A 17,731-nucleotide genomic window follows, 5' to 3' on the forward strand; every position below is an offset into this window, starting at 1 on the left:
TTGCCCAGCAGTCCTGGTGAACTGGAAAAGTCCCAGCTGACTGGAAATCAGCAACTGCCCATTTATGAGAAGCATTGAAAGGAGGATCTGAAAAACTCCAGCCCTGTCAGGCTGACCTTCGTGCCAGGGAAGCCCATGGAGCAGATCATCCTGAGTGCCATCACACAGCACAAACAGGACAACTGGGAGATCAGGCCTAGCCAGTGTGGGTTTGGGAAAGGCCGGCCCTTACTGAACAACGTGATCTCCTTCTATGACAAAATGACCCACTCAGGAGATGAGGGAAAGGCTGTGGATGTGTCTCTCTAGAATTCAGTACAGCCTTTGGCACCACCTCCCACAGCATCTCCTGCAGAAACTGGCTGCTCATGGCTGGGATGAGGGAACTGTTTGCTGGGTGAAAAACTGGCTGATGTCCCAGAGATTGGTGGGGAATGGAACTAAATCCAGGTGGGGCTGGTCACTAGTGGGGTTCCCCAGGGCTCAGTGTTGGGGCTGGTCCTGTTTAACATCATTATTGAGGATCTGGACAAGGGAATGGAGTGCATCCTCAGTAAGTTCATGGACAACACAAAGGTGAGTGTGGTTGGGATGTCCTGGAGAACAGGAAAGGTCTGCAGAGGGATCTGGACAGGCTGAATCAATAAGGCCCAGTGTCAGGTCCTGCCCTTGGGTCACAAAACCCCCATGGAATGTTCCAAGCTGAGGGCAGAGTGTCCTGAGAGCTGCTCATCAGAAAGGGACTTGGGGTGCTACTTGAGAGCAGCTGGGTATGAGCCAGATTGTGGCCAGGTAGGCAAGAAGGCCAATGGTCTCCTGGCCTGTATTGATATTAGTGTGACCATCAGGACCAGGACACTGATTGTCCCTCTGCACTGGGCACTGGTGAGGCCACACCCTGACTACTGTTTCCAGTTCTGGGCCCCTCACTGCAAAAAGGACATTGAGGGACTGGAGCATGTCCAGAGAACGGAATGGAGCTGGGTGAGGGTTTGGAAAAACTGTCTGATGAAGAACAGCAGAGGGAATTGGCATTCTTGAGTCTGGAGAAAAGGAGGTTCAATGGGGACCTCATTGCACTCTAGAAAGACCCAGGAGTTTTTGGTGGTGCGGGGCTTGGTCTGTTCTACCAAGGTTATAGTGACAGAAATAGCGGAAACGGCCCTAAAATCTGTCAGGAGAGGTTCAGAATAGTTATTTAAAAAGATTTTTTTCCCTGAGAGAGTGTTCGGGCAGTGAAATAAGGAGCCCAGGGAGGCGGTGGAGTCTCTAGAAGTCTTCACATGGTGTCTGGCTGTAGCACTGTAGGATATGGTTTAAAGGTGATTATGGTAGTGCTGACTTGACAGTTGGACTAGAAGATCTTGAAGGTCCCTTCAAACCTTGGTGATTCTGTGAATCTACAAACTGTCATTACCGTTTCCTCGTTTCTGCTCTAACCAGACCCTGGAGATGTTTTCTCCTTTGGGTTTCTCAGGGGGACCCATTAGCACTGCAAGAAACTTTACAGTTTGAATCTCACTTTGGTTTCTCAGGAGGTTCCTGCAACTTTCCTCAGGGTCTGATGTTCAGGGACTCAGCACCAAACCCCCCAGAGGGCCATTAAATGCCCTGGGCTGTTGCTGTGCTGCTGAGCTGGGCCGGGCTCCTGGCACACAGGGAGCTCCTGGCAAGCGGGCAGCGCTGCAGAGAGACAGCTCTGCCCAGGAGCAGCTCCTGTGCACAGCCCAGCAGGGCTCAGGGCACTGCCAGGGCAGCTCAGGGACACCAGCAGGGCACAGACAGAGCTTAAAGGGGCTCAGCATTGGGAGGATGACTCAGAGCTCATGGAGGAGAAATCTTTGCAGTGCTGGACACGGTGAGTCTGTGGGTGCAGGGCAATGCAGGGGCAGCTCCTGGAGGCATCTCCTAAAGCTGGCCCAGCCCCAGCTGATGGGATGTGTGAGGAGGGGGCTGTTGGTGGACACTTTGGATTAGCTGTGGAGCCGGGGTTGCAGCCAAGGGTGCCCAGGGCTGTGGTGCAGAGCAGGGTCCTGCAGCCCAGGGTGCTGTGCTGGGGCAGGGACTCTGCTGCCTGCCAGGGTCAGCTCTCAGCCAGCCTGGGGAGATGCTCACAGGACTAGGGGAGAAGGCCTGCATGGAATAAGTAAACACTAATATGGGGGGGAAGGGTCTTTCACCTTTGGAGAGCAGGTTGCAGGGGTGAGGGCTGCTCACAGCTCTTTATCTTACAGAAGATTTCCCAAGGGACCTTTTTAAGAAGTGCAGCAGGTCAGGGGCTAACTCTAAGAGAAGGACCATATTCTTTCAGCCTTCTCTCCTGAGTATTAAGACTGGGACAGAAGCCTTAAAAATTGTCTAAGTTAAGGAAACTTCAAACTTATTATTTTTAGAGAAGAATAGAGTGAGAAATGTCAGTCATCAACACACCATGCCGTACAGACAGTGTCAGTGTCCCTTTTGCAGCCTCCTCAGGGTCATTCTTATGTTGCCATCAGAGTCTCCATAGTCAGAGATGCCACTGGACAGCTCCCTGCTGCTCCTGGGAGGAATTTTTACTCCTAAAAGGAACAATCAAGAGATGTTAAAGTGGAATACATACAAAGTAGACTAAAGCCTTTCTTCTGCAGCCCAAAGTCTTCCAAGTCATGGGAGTAGAGGCTGAATTTCCCACTACAGGTGGGCTACATGCAACACCCATTGTGATTGTCAATGGTGCCACAAACCACCTCCATGTCCCCAGTGCAGCAAGGCAAAGTTGAGTGCTTGGCAGCACATGGCCAGAGCTCCTACTCCTCACACCACCCTCAGCCAGTAGAAACCAGAGAAGGGAATTACATCTCTGCTAGAGGAGATTTCTATGAAAAAAGAGTGGCTTTTTTGACAGGAATCTGTTTTACTTTTTCCCCTTCCTTTCCTGTGTTTGAACAGGCTCCATGCCAAGAAGCAGCAAATGCCCAACAGCAGCTCCATCAGCCAGTTCCTCCTCCTGCCATTGGCAGACACGCGGCAGCTGCAGCTCCTGCACTTGTGGCTCTTCCTGGGCATCTCCCTGGCTGCCCTCCTGGGCAACGGCCTCATCATCAGCGCTGTAGCCTGCGACCACCACCTGCACACCCCCATGCACTTCTTCCTGCTCAACCTGTCCCTCACAGACCTGGGCTGCATCTGCACCACTGTCCCCAAAGCCATGCACAACTCCCTCTGGGACACCACAACCATCTCCTACATGGGATGTGCTGCACAGCTCTTTTTCTTTTTGTTCTTCATTGTGACAGAGTTTTCTCTCCTCACCATCATGTGCTACGACCGCTACGTTGCCATCTGCAAACCCCTGCACTACGGGACCCTCCTGGGCAGCAGAGCTTGTGCCCACATGGCAGCAGCTGCCTGGGCCAGTGGCTTTCTCAATGCTCTGCTGCACACAGCCAATACATTTTCCCTGCCCCTGTGCCATGGCAATGCCCTGGGCCAGTTCTTCTTTGAAATCCCACATATTCTCAAGCTCTCCTGCTCACACTCCTATCTCAGGGAAATTGGCCTTCTCATGGTTAGTGCTTTTCCATTTGTGGGATGTTTCATTTTCATAGTTTTCTCCTATGTGCAGATCTTCAGGGCTGTGCTGAGGATCCCCTCTGAGCCGGGACGGCACAAAGCCTTTTCCACGTGCCTCCCTCACCTGGCTGTTTCTCAGCACTGGCATATTTGTCTACATGAAGCCTCCCTCCGTCTCTTCCCCATCTCTGGATCTGGGCCTGTCAGTTCTGTATTCGGTGGTTCCTCCAGTACTCAACCCCCTCATCTACAGCCTGAGGAACCAGGATTTTAAGGTAGCTCTCAGGGAAGTAATGACTGGATGCTTTACAGTGTTTTCTATTTCCCACAGTAGCATTCAGAGTTCTGTACTTTGCCTTAGGAGCTGGAAAGGTGTTTACAACACACCAGTGTTTCTGGTGCTGCTCAGCAGAGCTTGCACAGCACCAGCTCTGTCCCTTTAACATTTCCACCATCAGGAGGCTGGGAAGGAGACATATCTAGGACAGATAACCCAAATTAGCCAAAGGGATAGTCTGGACCGTATGACATCATTTGAGGAATAAAAGCTAAGGAAAGAAGGGGTTGACATTCATTATTTACAGAGTTTGCCTTCCTAAACAACCACCTCATATCCTGAAGCCCTGCTTCCCAGGAAGTGCTGGACACTGCTAATGGGAAACAGAGAATATGGATTTTCTCTCTGTTTGGGCATGCAAACTTCTTCTTTTGCTACAGTGACCTGTCTGATATGAGCCCATGAGTCATTTTATGAATTATTTTCTCTCTCGTGTTCGTCTGGGAATGGAGAGTTGTCAGAACAGTTTGGTGGGCAGCTGTCATCCAACCAAGTGAACCGCCAGACTGCTTGAGTTCCTCTGTCAGTAGCCCCCAGTGTGTGTCACTGCAGGACAAGGCTCTCTCGTTTCTTTTTTTTAATTTTTTTTCTCTTTCTGATGCTGTTGTCTTCACAGAAGTGCTTCATCCCCTCCAACTTAATGATCCCTCCTTCCTGTGTAACCAAGACCCTTTCTGTATACAAGGAGTCTCACTTTGTATTTAAGTGAAATAAATGATCGTGTATCAACTTTTTATTGTTATTGTTTTTACTATCGTTAAGAGAGCAGGAATGAACTGGAAATGAGAGCAGCTTTCTAGCTGCCTGAGCCTTGGGATGCACCCTGAGGGCCACAAGGGTTGGGAGTTTTGTTCTATCCTGCGGAGATGGGATAGCAGGAAGGGGCTGAGAGCTCTCAAGATCTCCTGCAGAGGAGAGCAGGGTACACAGGTGGCTCCTGTTCCTCTTGGCAAGCACATTCACCACCAGTGGGTCTGAGTCCTCTGAGCTCCAGCTGCTGCTGTGCCTTCCCAGGGGCTGGGCTGTGGTGCCACTGCCCAGAGCACCCTGCCCTGAGCAGGGCTGTGGGGCCAGACCCACCTGGGCTGTGCTGGGATACGCCCTTGGTGCTGGAGAGAGCCCAGGGCAGGTGGAAGAGCTTGGAGGGAGCTGGACTGGGCTGGAATGGACCTGGGAGAGAAAACCATCCGTGTAACTCTGAAGTGCTGAGACCTGAACAACAGGCCCTGAGCCAGAGGTGATCTTGAGATGAACATTCCAATTTAATGTTCTATTTAGCCTTGTGTCTGCTTATTAGCCAAAGCCTGTATGTCCTCAGTGAAATACATAAGGCTGCACCTGTGTAAACATCTGTGCTTGTTAGGGAGATACATTGGTATTCACCTATTAGGGAAGATTAGGATCTCTTCTTTGGTGAGATATGGATGGATCTGTCTTTCTGTATTTAGAGACAGGTCAAGGCCATGGCAGAGATGGCTGGGCTCGATTGACAGCAGATGGTCCAAACTGACTCCCTGATTTTCCTCTGAAGCCTTGGCCAGGCTTTGGGTGAAAAACAAGGAGAGAAGAAAGCCAGATATTTTCCACACTGAATAAGTGATATAAGCTTGTTTGTTTAACATATAAAAGCTGGGCTCTTTTCACAGCAAAGATGGAGAGCTCACCCAGGAGTGGATGCACCAAGTGGGATTTCCCAGTTCCCGGGAGTGGCTCTCTGACCCTTCACTGTTACTGTGGCTCCGGGCAGGTCTGTGCTCTTGGTGGCAGGAACACACCAGGAAGGTGGCCCAGGACACTTGTCACCCCCACTATCTCTCTCCAGTCATTTCCAGCCCTGGATACTCAGCCCAGGGTTAGGGTCGGTTTTGCTGTGCCCACCTTCCCCCTCCTGCTGGCTCAGGGGCTGTCCCAGGGCAATGGCCAGCCCTGCCCAGCCCCTCTCCTGGCCCAGAGCCTGGCAGAGCCTGAGCAGGGCTGTCTGTGAGGCCCCACAGGTGACAGAGCACCTCCAGGGGCTGGGAGAGGTGTGGAATAGGACAGGCATGGGGTGATCAAGCCCAGGAACTACCCTGGCCATTCCATCAGAGGGGCCATTCCCCACCCTGAATGCTCCTGCCCTGGGCTGGGGCTGCACAGGGGACTGTGGGACCAGCTGTGGGGCAGTGGGGCACAAAGGGGCCATGGAATCTCTGCCAGGGGGTGACAGCAAGGCCAGGCACAGACAAGGAATTCCTGGGCATGGCCTCTGTGAGCATGTGGGACTGTGGGGAAGGCAAAGCTCCCCTGGAGTTGGTGGCTGCAGGAAAAGTCAAGAGCCAGAAGAGCCTCAGTGGCTGTGCTGGAGACCAAGGCTGAAGCAGGGAAATGCAGGGCTGCTGTGGGATGGGGAGGGGGATTTAATTCCAGCAGACACTGCTGTGGGGCTGAGGGACTCCATGGCTTCTCTGCCTGAATCTTTACTGGAAAGGTCTCTCAGGCCTCTGTGCTCAGGGAAAGCTTCAGGGAGGAGGAGAGCCCACCTTGGCAGGAACCTCCTGCAATGGCAGAGGGACACATGGCAGTGTGTGCCCCTGCAGGGCACTGCCCTGGCCATGGCACAGGCTGGGAGCTGCCTGGCTGGGAGCAGCCCTGTAAGGCAGCTGTGGGTGGGCAGGAGCTGGGCAGGAGGCAGCCGTGTGCCCTGGCAGCAAGGGAGGCCAGGAGCACCCTGGGCTGTGGGACCAGCACAGCAAGGACGTGGCTTATCCTGGTTGCTGTGGCTGAGGAAAGCTGCACAAAGAGCTGTGGAGTTTAGAAATTGTATCCTCTTTAATTTGTACTGTGGGCAATGAAGGGAAACTTTCTGTGTCTCTAAGTGTCACCAGTTCCTGGTCCCCTAAAGAGCACAAATCTGATGAGTTCCTACTCCAGTGACACTTGGATCTCCCTCCATACCCAGAGTACAAAGCTCCCTTTTTCCAAAAAGTTCCTTGAAATGGAGGGATTAAGGACACAGGACAGGATGTGGGGAACAGTTACAGGGCATGACCAAGGAGTTGGGGTAGTTGTGACCCCAGGGCAGGACCCAGCACTTGGCCTTGTTGAACCTCATCCAACTGACCAGGGCCCATCGATCCAGCTTGCCCAGACCCCTCTGCAGAACCTTCCTGCCCTCCAGCAGATCAGCAATCCCACCCAGCCTGTTGTCAGCTGCAAACTGACTGAAGGTGGACTTGATCTCCTCCAGATCATTCATACAGATGTTTAACTGAACTGACCCCAATACTGATCCCTGGGAAAAATCCTGGATGTAATTCCATTCCCCACCAGTCCTTGGGCTTGGCCATTCCGACAGATTTTCCCCCACTGAACAGATGCTGCAGAGAGTGTCTGATAAAGTTCTTGTAACCCCAGAATATTGGGATTGATGCAGATTTAACTCAGCAGAATGCAGAATTTCATTCTCTTTCTCTCTTTTCCTCCCTCTCTGGATCAAGGGAAATTCTGACTGCAGTGTGTGACCTGTGTGCGAAGAGCAAATATGGACAGAATCGGGACAGGAAGTGTTTGGGAATATCTTGTGACCTGTACTTGACACAGAACATTTTTGCCTTTGGTCTAAGACTACCTATTGTGGAAAGTGAACTTCAGTGGAAGCAACGTGGGCTTAATGTACAGCTAAGGAAGGAGTTGTGGGTTTTGGTTTGTTTGTGCCTTCCTTTGTTTTGGTTTTTCTTTTTTTTTTATTTCTGAAGTAAATGAACATCCCTGTGTGTCTCCTGCAGCTCTTTCTCCAAGTACAGCAGGTGGGAGTTGGTGCCAAGGAGCTGAAACCTGCAGGTCCAGCCTTTAGTGGAGGAAACTCAGATTGCACAAGGCTGCTTTGAGTGCCAGGGGTGTGATGAGGGAAATGGTGGGGCAGGGATTAGGGATAACATTTGATTAAATGTAAGACAAAAAGGGTCTTGATTTTCATACTTATTTAGACTGCATTAATTGGTACTCATGATCAAAGTAATTTGGGGATTGCTGACATTAATGTATAAAGAGGAAAAAATAAACAGGCCACAAAAATGCATCTTTTCTCTTTATTTTACCATAAGATATTCACTTTGAATGCATTTCTGAGACCTCTGTAATTAACCACAGAAGATTTGAAAATTTAAAAGCAAATTATTCCCAGGGGCTTGTCTTGTTGAAGATGCCATCACTGAGGAGAGACTATGGAGGGAACAAGCAGACAAGGAGACCATCCCTGGTGCTTGGGAACAATATAAATTAGGGATTGCTGCTATCAGTGTATAAACAGGAAAAAGATAAAGAGGACAAAAAGAAATCTTTCTTCATCTATTTTGTTAATGTAATACACTCACTTTGAATACACTTCTGGAATCTGTCTAATTAACCACAGAAGTATTGAAGACTTAATAATAAATTATTCCCAGAGGTTTGTCTTGTTAGGATGTTTTGAATGTTAATGAGGCCTCTGGCACTGAATTCCTGAACTGAAAATCTGAAGACTGAACCAGCCTTTAGAAAAGGAAAATAAAGTTAACAATTTTCGGTGGAGAGAAAGGACTTCACCAACAAGATTATGAAGTTTATAGTGAAGACCTTTTATTACACAAAGCACACAGTTTATATGGGGTTAGGACTACAGCTTATTGGCTAAAAGAGTTAACACACCCCCATGCCTGATACTTCAATTGGTTAAAGCCTGTCTTTTACAAGTCCCATGTTTATATTATTTCATCCTGGCTGTTTTCGTGCCCCTGCAGAGTCCTGTGAATTCCTACTATGTGAATTCTTGGGGAGTAAACCACCTTCCTACCATCCAGCAGCAGCTGAGCTCTTTGCTGCTTCTGGCTGATAGCTGAGTCTCACAGGGTTTTTCTATAGATCTGAATTGCTCACTTTTGATTTTACTGTAACAACAGGAAAATTCATCAGCAAAGCTCCAGGTTCCTGAGGATGTCAGCAAGCTCTGCTCAGGCCATCACTGAAAAGAGACCCTGGAGGGAATGAGCAGACAAGGAGACCGTTCCTGGGGTTGGGGAAGCAGCAGCTCAGAGTCACTGGTACAGCTGGAAAATGGACTGTGCAATGTGATTGTGAAAGCCCCTTATGGGCTTTACCCGGCAGGACAGCAAAGCCCTGCCACCCATCCCAGGGAATGGGGCTCTGTTCCCTGACAGGATGCTTGTGGCTCCCCTGGGAAGCAGAGTGATGTGGGGTGTGGAAGGAGGAGTGCAGGAGAGCAGTAGGACACCTCCACAGCTCTGTGGGGTGGGTGAGGAGGCCACAAGCCCTGGGGCTGTAAGGAACTGGTGTCAGGAATACACCCATGGAGCTTCTCACTCCAAATGACTTCTGGGTTAGTCTGGAGGACCAAGGGCTGGAACAAGAGCTCCTTTCTTGGTTGCACCTCTTCAAGCAGACTGATAGAGGGTTTTGACTTATCTGCTTGTTGCTGTCTCACCTGCAGTGGTCTGATGACTGATGCCATTCTGCAGAGGAATTGTGTGCCTCCAGCAGAGCTCCAGGGAATTCCAGGGCCTGTGTGAGTCTGGGTAGACAGAGAGAGGCATTTGATAAAATGAGTGACTATTGAAGGAGGAGTCAACCAGAGGAAAATGGGAACCTCAGTGGCTCACGTATCAATAAGGGCTCTGTGATACCAGGAGAGGATGGGAGAAGCCAGCAGGCAAAGGATCACAGGACTGGAGAGTGTACCAAGAAGCCCTCTTGGAAAGTCCATTGGGCTGGATCAAGTGCAGTCCCACTCCTTCCCACTGTGCCACTGCAGACACCATGTGGGTCTTGCCCAGTCTTGTCCTTGGCTACTGATCCACCCAGAAAGGTGGACAGGGGTTCAGCAGCAGAGACCCCCATCCATCTGGGTCTGCTCCCCACCCTGACCAGCATGGCCAGTACAGGGTCATCCCATGGCCCAAGGACACAACAGCCCCTCCCTCTGCAGAGCAGCACCTCCAGCTCAAGACCTTACAGGGAGTACAAGGTGGGAACCAGGCCCAACTGGCCAAGCCAGCCTGGACACACTCACCTGGGGAAAGGGATGGTACTGGAAAAGAGCAAGGGAGGATTTCTGTGTCTGAAGAGAGGAATCCATGACACAGAGAAACTTCTTTCTGCAGGACCCCCTTGGAACAGGCTGCTCTGTCACTGGGCCAGGATTCTGTGCTGGTGTGGGGAGAGGGGCTGCTGGAGATGATGCCAACGGTCCTGACTTTTGACTCATCTTGAATTCTTTGTGTCATGTCCAGTCTTCTGCTCTGGGGCTGCAGTGGAGGCTGAGATTGTGCTCTCCCCCAAGAGCTGCTGTGCCCTTCAGAGGGGCTGGGGCTGTGTGGTGAGGGCCCAGAACTCTGCAGCACCCTTTGGTGGGTGCTGCCATGGGGCCAGCCCAGACTGGGCTGCTCTGTTGTGATGGACTGGAAGAAAGCAGAATATTTTGGGAAGAGCTGTGGAGATTCTGGGCTGGACTGGAAAGGTTCTGAGAGTAGAAAACAGTAATGTGTGACCTTGTATGGCCATGCAGGGTGAGGACATACTGCAGTGGGTGTGAGATGCAGAGCCACAACATGAAGGTGCAGGAGAGAGGAGGTTGGTCTGTGCCCTTGGTGGTATAGACAGAATTATTTAGCAGTAGGATGACACCATGGATGTCATCATGGGGCCTCTGTGACAACACATGACCTCAGGGCTCTTTAGCAGCCTGGAGACTCTTGGAATGTCACCACAGAGCCCAAGTGAGTGTCTGTGACACCACAGCTTTTTAGTGGCATAGGGATACAGGTGAACCCTCTGATTGCCTGTAACATCATAGTTTCTTTAATAGCGTAGAGACACCTGTGATGTCACCATGGAGTCACTGTGACTGCCTGTGACTTCAGAGTTCTTTGGGAGCACAGATATCCTGGGATGCCACCACTGAACTACTGTGACTGTGTGTGACAAATATGCTCCTTGGCAGTCTAGAGACACCTCTGTTGTCACCATGGGGTCCCTGTGACTGCCTTTGACCTCAGTGCTCATTAGCAGATTAAAGACCCCTGGGGCGTCATGACGGTAATCGTGTGACTGCCTTTGACCTCAGTGCTCTTTAGCAGTCTGGAGAAACCTGGGATGTCACCACAGAGCTGCTGTCACTGCCTGTGACAGATCAGTGCCTTAGGAGCCTGAAGTCCCCTGGGATGTCATCATGGAATAGCTGTGACTGCCTCTGACCACACTGCTCTTTATCATTCCCAGAGACCCCTGACAAGTCACCCCTCAACTGCCTGTGACACAACACCTCTTTAGCAGACTGGAGACCCCTGGAATGTCACTGTGGGACCCCTGTGAGTGCCTGTGACAAATCATCTCACAACTTCCCATTGCTATGGTGAGTTTCCATGGAAACCAGCAGGAGGACCTGTTGCTCACCTCAGTCCCATGGCAGCTCCATGAAGACTTGTTGCTGGGGGGGTTTGCCATGGGAACAACCCCAGCAATGGACCCCTTCCTAAGTGTGGTGCCATGGCAACCAAGGCTTGGACCAGTTTTGATGCTTGGTGTCTGTGGAAACCTGCACTAGGGCTCTGTATCTGTGATGTCGCCATGGCAGCAGACACAGAGATGCTTGGCCAGGGAATGTTTCCATGTCAGCCAGTGCGTGGGTCAGCTGTCATGGGAATTCTCACAGAAACACATTGCCAGGGACTGGGGACATGGACACTTGCACTGAGAGCCGTTGCTATGGGTGGCTGCCATGGCAACCATTTCAGGCCCCATTACTAGGGCAGGTTGCCATAACAATCTGCACAGAGACCCGTTGCTGCAGTCAATTTCCATGGTAACCATCATAAAGCCCATTGCCAGGGACCTTGTCAGCCTTGAAACACCTTGGATATGTTTCATCAGTCAAGAGATCAAAGTCCTGACCTCTGTGCCCTGGGCAAGGGGATTCTTCCCCCATGGGAGTCTCCTGGGGGCAGTGGGAGGGGAGAGTGTGCAGGGCTGAGGGCAGGGCAGTCGGGTGGCCCCTCCTGGCCTCTGTGGAGGGGAGGGGACAACAGAGGCCTGGGGACATGAGGAACTGTTGTGTCCTCCTGTGGGCCTCAGTGGGACAGGCAGCAGCCAGAGCCCACAGGACAAGGATCTCAGTCCTGGGAGGGTGTCCCAGCCCTGGCAAGGACCTCGGTCACCCCCACCAAAGCCTGTCTGACTCTGTCTTGTGGCTGTACCTGTTCCCTTGCACACTTTATCTATCCCCTCTGCTTCTCGGCCTCACTCAGACCCAGGAACTCCTCAGCTTTACTGGCACCTCTCTATTCTCGATGGCTGTGTCTTCCAACACATTTCCTGAGTATTTGTCAGTTCCTGTGTGTTTCCCACAGCTCACCCAGCTTCTTGCAGATCTTTGCTAATGCTCCCTAAGCATCCACAGTGCCCTTGCCTCCAGACTTGCTTGAATCTTCACTCCATGACTCCACACAAATATCCTTCTGCTGCTTCAAATTACAAAAAACGTCAACCTGTTTCAGTTCAGCATGAGCCCACCTCACCCTGCCAGTTCAGCTCTGTCCCCACCTTTAGCACCCCTGCAGCTGCACACACTCTGCTCTCTCTGCACTGTGCATGGAGCACAAATCTGGGTAGACACACCAATCTCTGTTTCGGTTTGAAAGCTTGGCAAGATGCCAAGTATGAACCAAAGTGACAAAGATCCCTCTTCACCACCCCCACCAAAAAAACGAAAAAAAACCCTCTGAAACTTACACTTAACTAGTTTCTAGAGAGAAAATTAAAAGTAAACTACAACACAATACTCGCTCACACAAGTTAGAGATAACGAACAATTTTTTCACCTATACACACAACAGAAAACTGAACTTCTCAGGACACAAATCTCACTATTCTGGTTGCAAAATCACCCAAGAGAACTCCACCCCCCTAGGGACAGACCCAAGCAAAGAGAAAACTAAGAATAAACATTTCATTTTCCTGTAGGTAACACAGAGGTGAGGTGGTTCTGGGCCCAACTCAGCGGATGACAGCAGCAGCATCCTGCCACTACCATGGCCAAGACCAAAGAGAGAAGCACCTCCTCCTACACTGTATTTATATTTGAGATGACAGCAGAATATGGTATAGAATACCACTGGCCAGAAGAAGTCAGCTGTCAGCTGGCCTGACCCAGCTCCAGTCAGCTGATAATCCCAGGCCTGCTCTAAAAACTAAAGCCTAAATTTAGGCCTACACCTACTTAAACACAGGACATTCAAGAACCTTAGTGACCCCTCCAAGTCAATACAGCAGAGCATTAAAAAGCTGAAAGAGTTTACTGTTCAACTTGACAAAAGTGATGATCGAGGGATGAGCAGTTTAACTGGCCTGATATGCTTGACACAGGACCATGGTTAAAGAAAGCATTTATTGTTACATCAATGAGTTTGTTTGTGGTTTTTGCTATTATGCTTTGTGTTCTGTCTTTGTTTTCTTGCATGCAGCATATGAAAAATCACAGTTTTGCACAAGTCTCTGTGTTACAGCCCAAAAATAAAAAGGGGCAGAGGTGGGACTGCAAGTTTGGCGTGAAACCACAGAGATGCTTGGAGATGTCAGCAGGAAGCCATGGGCTTTGAGCAGAAACAAAGAAGAGCTGTTTGCACTCCAGATCTTAAGTCTGACCCTTTCTGTCTCAGAGTTTTGTCCTGCTTGCTGTATTTGTGGTGCTGGGCATGGTTTAAAAGACTGTTACCTTCCTGGGTAGTGGAAAAGTACCAGCTGGCATGTCTCTCCCCCTAGTTTGCATGCTCCTCTCCCAAACCCTACAAATTGCAGAGTTCGTAACTAGTAAAGGTCTCAGTTTGTACAAGCAACCTGAGTTTGTGCCTCAGTTGCCAAAAAACAGCTTACAAGTCAGCAAAAATTACAAGCCACCAAAGCCCGCCCCCATCCAGACACCCAAACCAACCCCATGGTGGCAAAAGCCTCAATAAAACCAGTTGTAAAATTGTGACTTTTGGAGTTTATCACCCCCTTCCCTTCAATGTGCCACATTTAATTAATCAGGTGGTTATTTCAGCCCCTCAAAGACAAGACCATGATCTGGATGCTCAGCCTTGGCCCAGCTCCAGCATCGCTCCAGCCAGTGCTGACTCAACCAGCCCTGAGTTCTCCAGCCCAGAGTTCTTTTCAAGAACTCCCCCTCACAGTGGAGCTCAGGAGACTGGGATCAGCTTCCTGGTCCTGCTTAAACAGGAGCTCATGGAGACTGGGAGGAGACTTTTGGTATTGAGTAAGTTATTGGCACACCCAGAGGAGAGATGAGAAATCACTAACCAGGACAGGAATTCCTTCTCAGTGGCCACAGTTGAATATTTGGGTGTTCCCCAGCAGCTTTGTGGACCTGTTCTCAGTGTGTTTCCTTGCCAAAAGAAAGGGGTACGGAAACCAGCTGCAGAAACAGTTGTCTGCCTTAAACTTGATGTTTAAAATTTCTGACCAAGGGAGATGTGCCTTCGCTTTGAAGACTGGAATGTTCATGGTTCGTGGCTCCAACATGCTCCAGTTGCAAAAGCAGTGGGTGCTTTGCTGCCCTTGGGCAAAGGAACCACCCAGGGGCACAGGGGGGAACATCCAACCCCGGAGGAGACAGGCTGGGCTTGAAGCCACAGAAGGGAAGGGTTATTTTTATGCTTTTATATCACTACAAAAAGGATCTAAAACTGCTCCAAAGCTACTTTACATGGAAACAAAGTGTTCTAAACCCTACATATACATATATATCGATAAAGTAAATCTAATCTGCCTCAAGGGGTGGATTAAAAAGTACCTGGGTCACCCTCAGCTTTAGGGGGGTCAGGACAGGTGCCAGACATGGGGGAAGCTTCTGGCAGCTGCTCACAGAATCCACTCCTGAAGCCTCCCCTGTTACCAAAATCTGGCCACAGAAACCCAATGCACTGCCCAGCATGGATCACCTGGAAGGTGGGTCTCCAGGTCTCTGCTAAACAGGCTTCATCAGGAATGCTGGTCATCAAGTCTTTACCCGACATGGGTCATTAGGTCTGGGCCCAACGTGGGTCACTGTGGATCATCCAACATGGGTCCGCTGATGGAGTTGCAGCAGTGGACGAAGCTCTTCCTGTAGTCAGGGCACTCGGAGGGCTTCCCTTACTGGTGGGTGCGTTGGTGTTGGGTCAAGGTAGCGCTCTGGGTGAAGCTCTTCCCACACTCGTCACACCTGTAAGGCCTCTCCCCAGTGTGGATACGCCGGTGAGTGAAGAGGCTGGAGCGCTGCTTGAAGCTTTTCCCACACTCCCCACACTTGTACGGCCTCTCCCCAGTGTGGATACGCTGGTGAAGGATGAGTTTGGAATTTTGGTTGAATCTCTTCCCACAGTCGGTGCAGACGAAGGGCCTCTCCTCTGTGTGCCTCCGCTGATGCACAAGAGCTTCTGAGCTGGTCTGGAACCTCTTCCCACACTCAGAACACCTGTAGGGCCTCTCCCCAGTGTGGATGCGCTGGTGGGTGACGAGGGTGGCGCTCTGCTGGAAGCCCTTCCCGCAGTCGGTGCAGCGGAAGGGTCTCTCCTCTGTGTGGGTCCTCTCATGCACGAGGAGATGTGAGCTGGTCTGAAACCTCTTCCCACATTGCCCACACTTGTATGGCCTCTCCCCAGTGTGAATGCGCTCATGAGTGATAAGGCCAGAGATATTCCTGAAGCTCTTCCCACATTCCCCACATGCGTAGGGCCGTTCCCCAGTGTGGATGCGACTGTGGTTGATGAGGGTGGACTTGTCACTGAAGCTCTTCCCACATTCCGTGCACGTGTAGGGCCGTTCCCCAGTGTGGGTGCGCCGGTGAGTGACGAGATTGGAGCTGTGCTTGAAGCGCTTCCCACATTCCCTACATGTGTAGGGCCTCTCCCCAGTGTGCAGGCGCAGGTGGCTGAGGAGGGCAGAGCTGTCCCTAAAGCTCTTTCCACATTCCTTACATGGGTAGGGCCGTTCCCCACTGTGCATGCGCTGGTGGCGGAGCAGGTTGGAGCTGTTCCTGAAGCTCTTCCCACATTCCCTACATGTGTAAGGCTTTTCCCCAGTGTGGATGCGCTGATGGCAGATCAGCTCGGAGCTCTGGCTGAAGCTCTTCCCACATTCCAAGCACTTGTATCGCTTCTCCCTTCTGTGAAGCTGCTGCTGCATCACCAAGTCAGAGCTCTGGTTGGAGCTCAGGCCGCCTTCCCGGGACAGGGTGGGTTGTTTATCCTCAGAAAGCCCTGGGCTAGGCTTGGAATGTCTCCTCCTGGCAGATCTCCGTGGCTTTTCCTCCTCAGTGACTTCCTGCACTCTGGAGCTGTTCAAAACAGCCTCTGCCAGCAGGTTCTGCTGGGGGGATTTGTCCTCTGTGCTCAGCTCGGGGCCTGGGGCAAGAAGGAACAAGCACAGGCAGGGCATTTGCCTCTGGCCCACAGGGAAGGCCAAGGACATCCCCCCAAACCCGGCCCCGGCAGGACGGCGTCGGCAGCGGGGTTGTCCTGCAGCCGGGGCCATGCTGGGCTGGAAGATGCAGCACAAGAGAGGGGCAAAGGGGCACTGACTTCCTCCTCACCTGCCTGGGGGTCCCGCGGCATCTTCCTCTTCCTCGCAGCCTCCTCCTCCATCTGGCCAAGGCTGAGGAATGAGAAATCCTGCTTTGGGGGGAAAACATGGTGTGAGTGCCTTGGCTTGGGGGATCCTCTTGCCCAAGTCCATGTCTAGAAGTCACTGGGCATCTTGTGATCCTAAAAACCTCCAAAACATCAAAATTTAGCCCAAAACAACCTTTGATTATACTGGCAGTAACTGGACATAACTGGGATCATCTGGGGCAATCTCTGGAACCATATTGGCAGTGACTGGGAACAAGTGGGACTATGCTGGAAGGGAACTGGGACCACACTGGGGGCAACTGGGAGCAAGTGGGAGTGGCTGGGTCTATACTAGTGGCTACTGGGCATGACTGAGACCATGCGAGACAGACTGGGGTCAAACTGGGAATGTACTAAGGGCAACTGAGGGGTATCAAATTGGGAGGACCAGGGAGCAAGTGGAACCATGTCGGGGGCAACTGGCATCATACTGGGCTCATACTGGGAGTGACAAGGAGCATGCTGGAGGATATTGGGACCCTGATGGGTGCAACTGGGAGAAACTGGGAGCAAATGGCATCATGTTGGAGGCGATTGGGATCATACTGCAGGTGACTGGGAGCATGATGGTGGCAACTGCGATATACTGGGAGTGAGTGGAACCATACTGGGGGTAAAAGGGAGTAACTGGAAGCATGTAGGGGGAACTGGTTTAATAATGGGAGCAATTGGATGCACACTGGAGTCATACTGGGATCATACTGAGAGTATCTGAGAGTGTCGGATTATACTGGCAATGACTGGAAAAAACCTGGGAGTACACTTGGAGCTCATGGCATGATACTGGGCTGATACTGGAAGGAAGTGGAACCATGTTGAAGGCAACTGGGATAACACTAGGAGGAGCTGGGCCCAAGCTGGAGGACACGAGGGGCAGCAGGAGACCTTGTGGGACCACCTTGTACTACCTGGGGTGGCTCTGGGGGGCCCTCAGCTCCTCGGGGCTCTTCCTGCAGCCACAGAACTTGCAGGGACCCTCCTCCAGGTGGGTTCTCCATGTGTTCCAGGAGCTTTGGGCTCCTCCTGGCACAGACTGGGGCCAATTGGGATCATCCTGGCATCATATAGGAGCATGTCACAGGCAATTAGGACCCTCCTGCGGTTAACCAGAAGAATCTGGGAGCAAATGACATCATGCTAGAAGTGAGTGGGAGCATGATGG

At 51.3% G+C, this 17,731-nt stretch overlaps 3 protein-coding genes across 9 annotated transcripts in view; 2 read left to right on the forward strand and 1 right to left on the reverse strand.

Annotated features, from left to right (window-relative positions):
- The window catches only part of LOC139673817 (zinc finger protein 850-like), a 584,874-nt gene that overhangs the window by 225,435 nt on the left and 341,708 nt on the right, over positions 1–17,731 (forward strand). The window lies entirely within an intron of this gene.
- The window catches only part of LOC139673838 (class I histocompatibility antigen, F10 alpha chain-like), a 137,234-nt gene that overhangs the window by 77,270 nt on the left and 42,233 nt on the right, over positions 1–17,731 (forward strand). The gene's annotated exons all lie outside the window — the stretch shown is intronic.
- Positions 13,844–17,731, reverse strand: part of LOC139673815 (zinc finger protein 850-like) — a 262,338-nt gene continuing 258,450 nt past the window's right edge. The window contains exon 4 of one of the 2 annotated variants that reach the window (XM_071559634.1): positions 13,844–15,997. In XM_071559634.1, coding sequence (XP_071415735.1) covers positions 15,053–15,997 — 945 coding nt within the window. In that variant the 3' untranslated portion in view covers positions 13,844–15,052. Of the gene's footprint in view, positions 16,007–17,731 lie in introns of both variants that reach the window. The other variant, XM_071559635.1, reaches the window with a different exon arrangement.

Source organism: Pithys albifrons, chromosome 7 (assembly GCF_047495875.1).
Source record: "Pithys albifrons albifrons isolate INPA30051 chromosome 7, PitAlb_v1, whole genome shotgun sequence".
In the NCBI taxonomy this organism is placed as follows: Eukaryota; Metazoa; Chordata; class Aves; order Passeriformes; family Thamnophilidae; genus Pithys; species Pithys albifrons.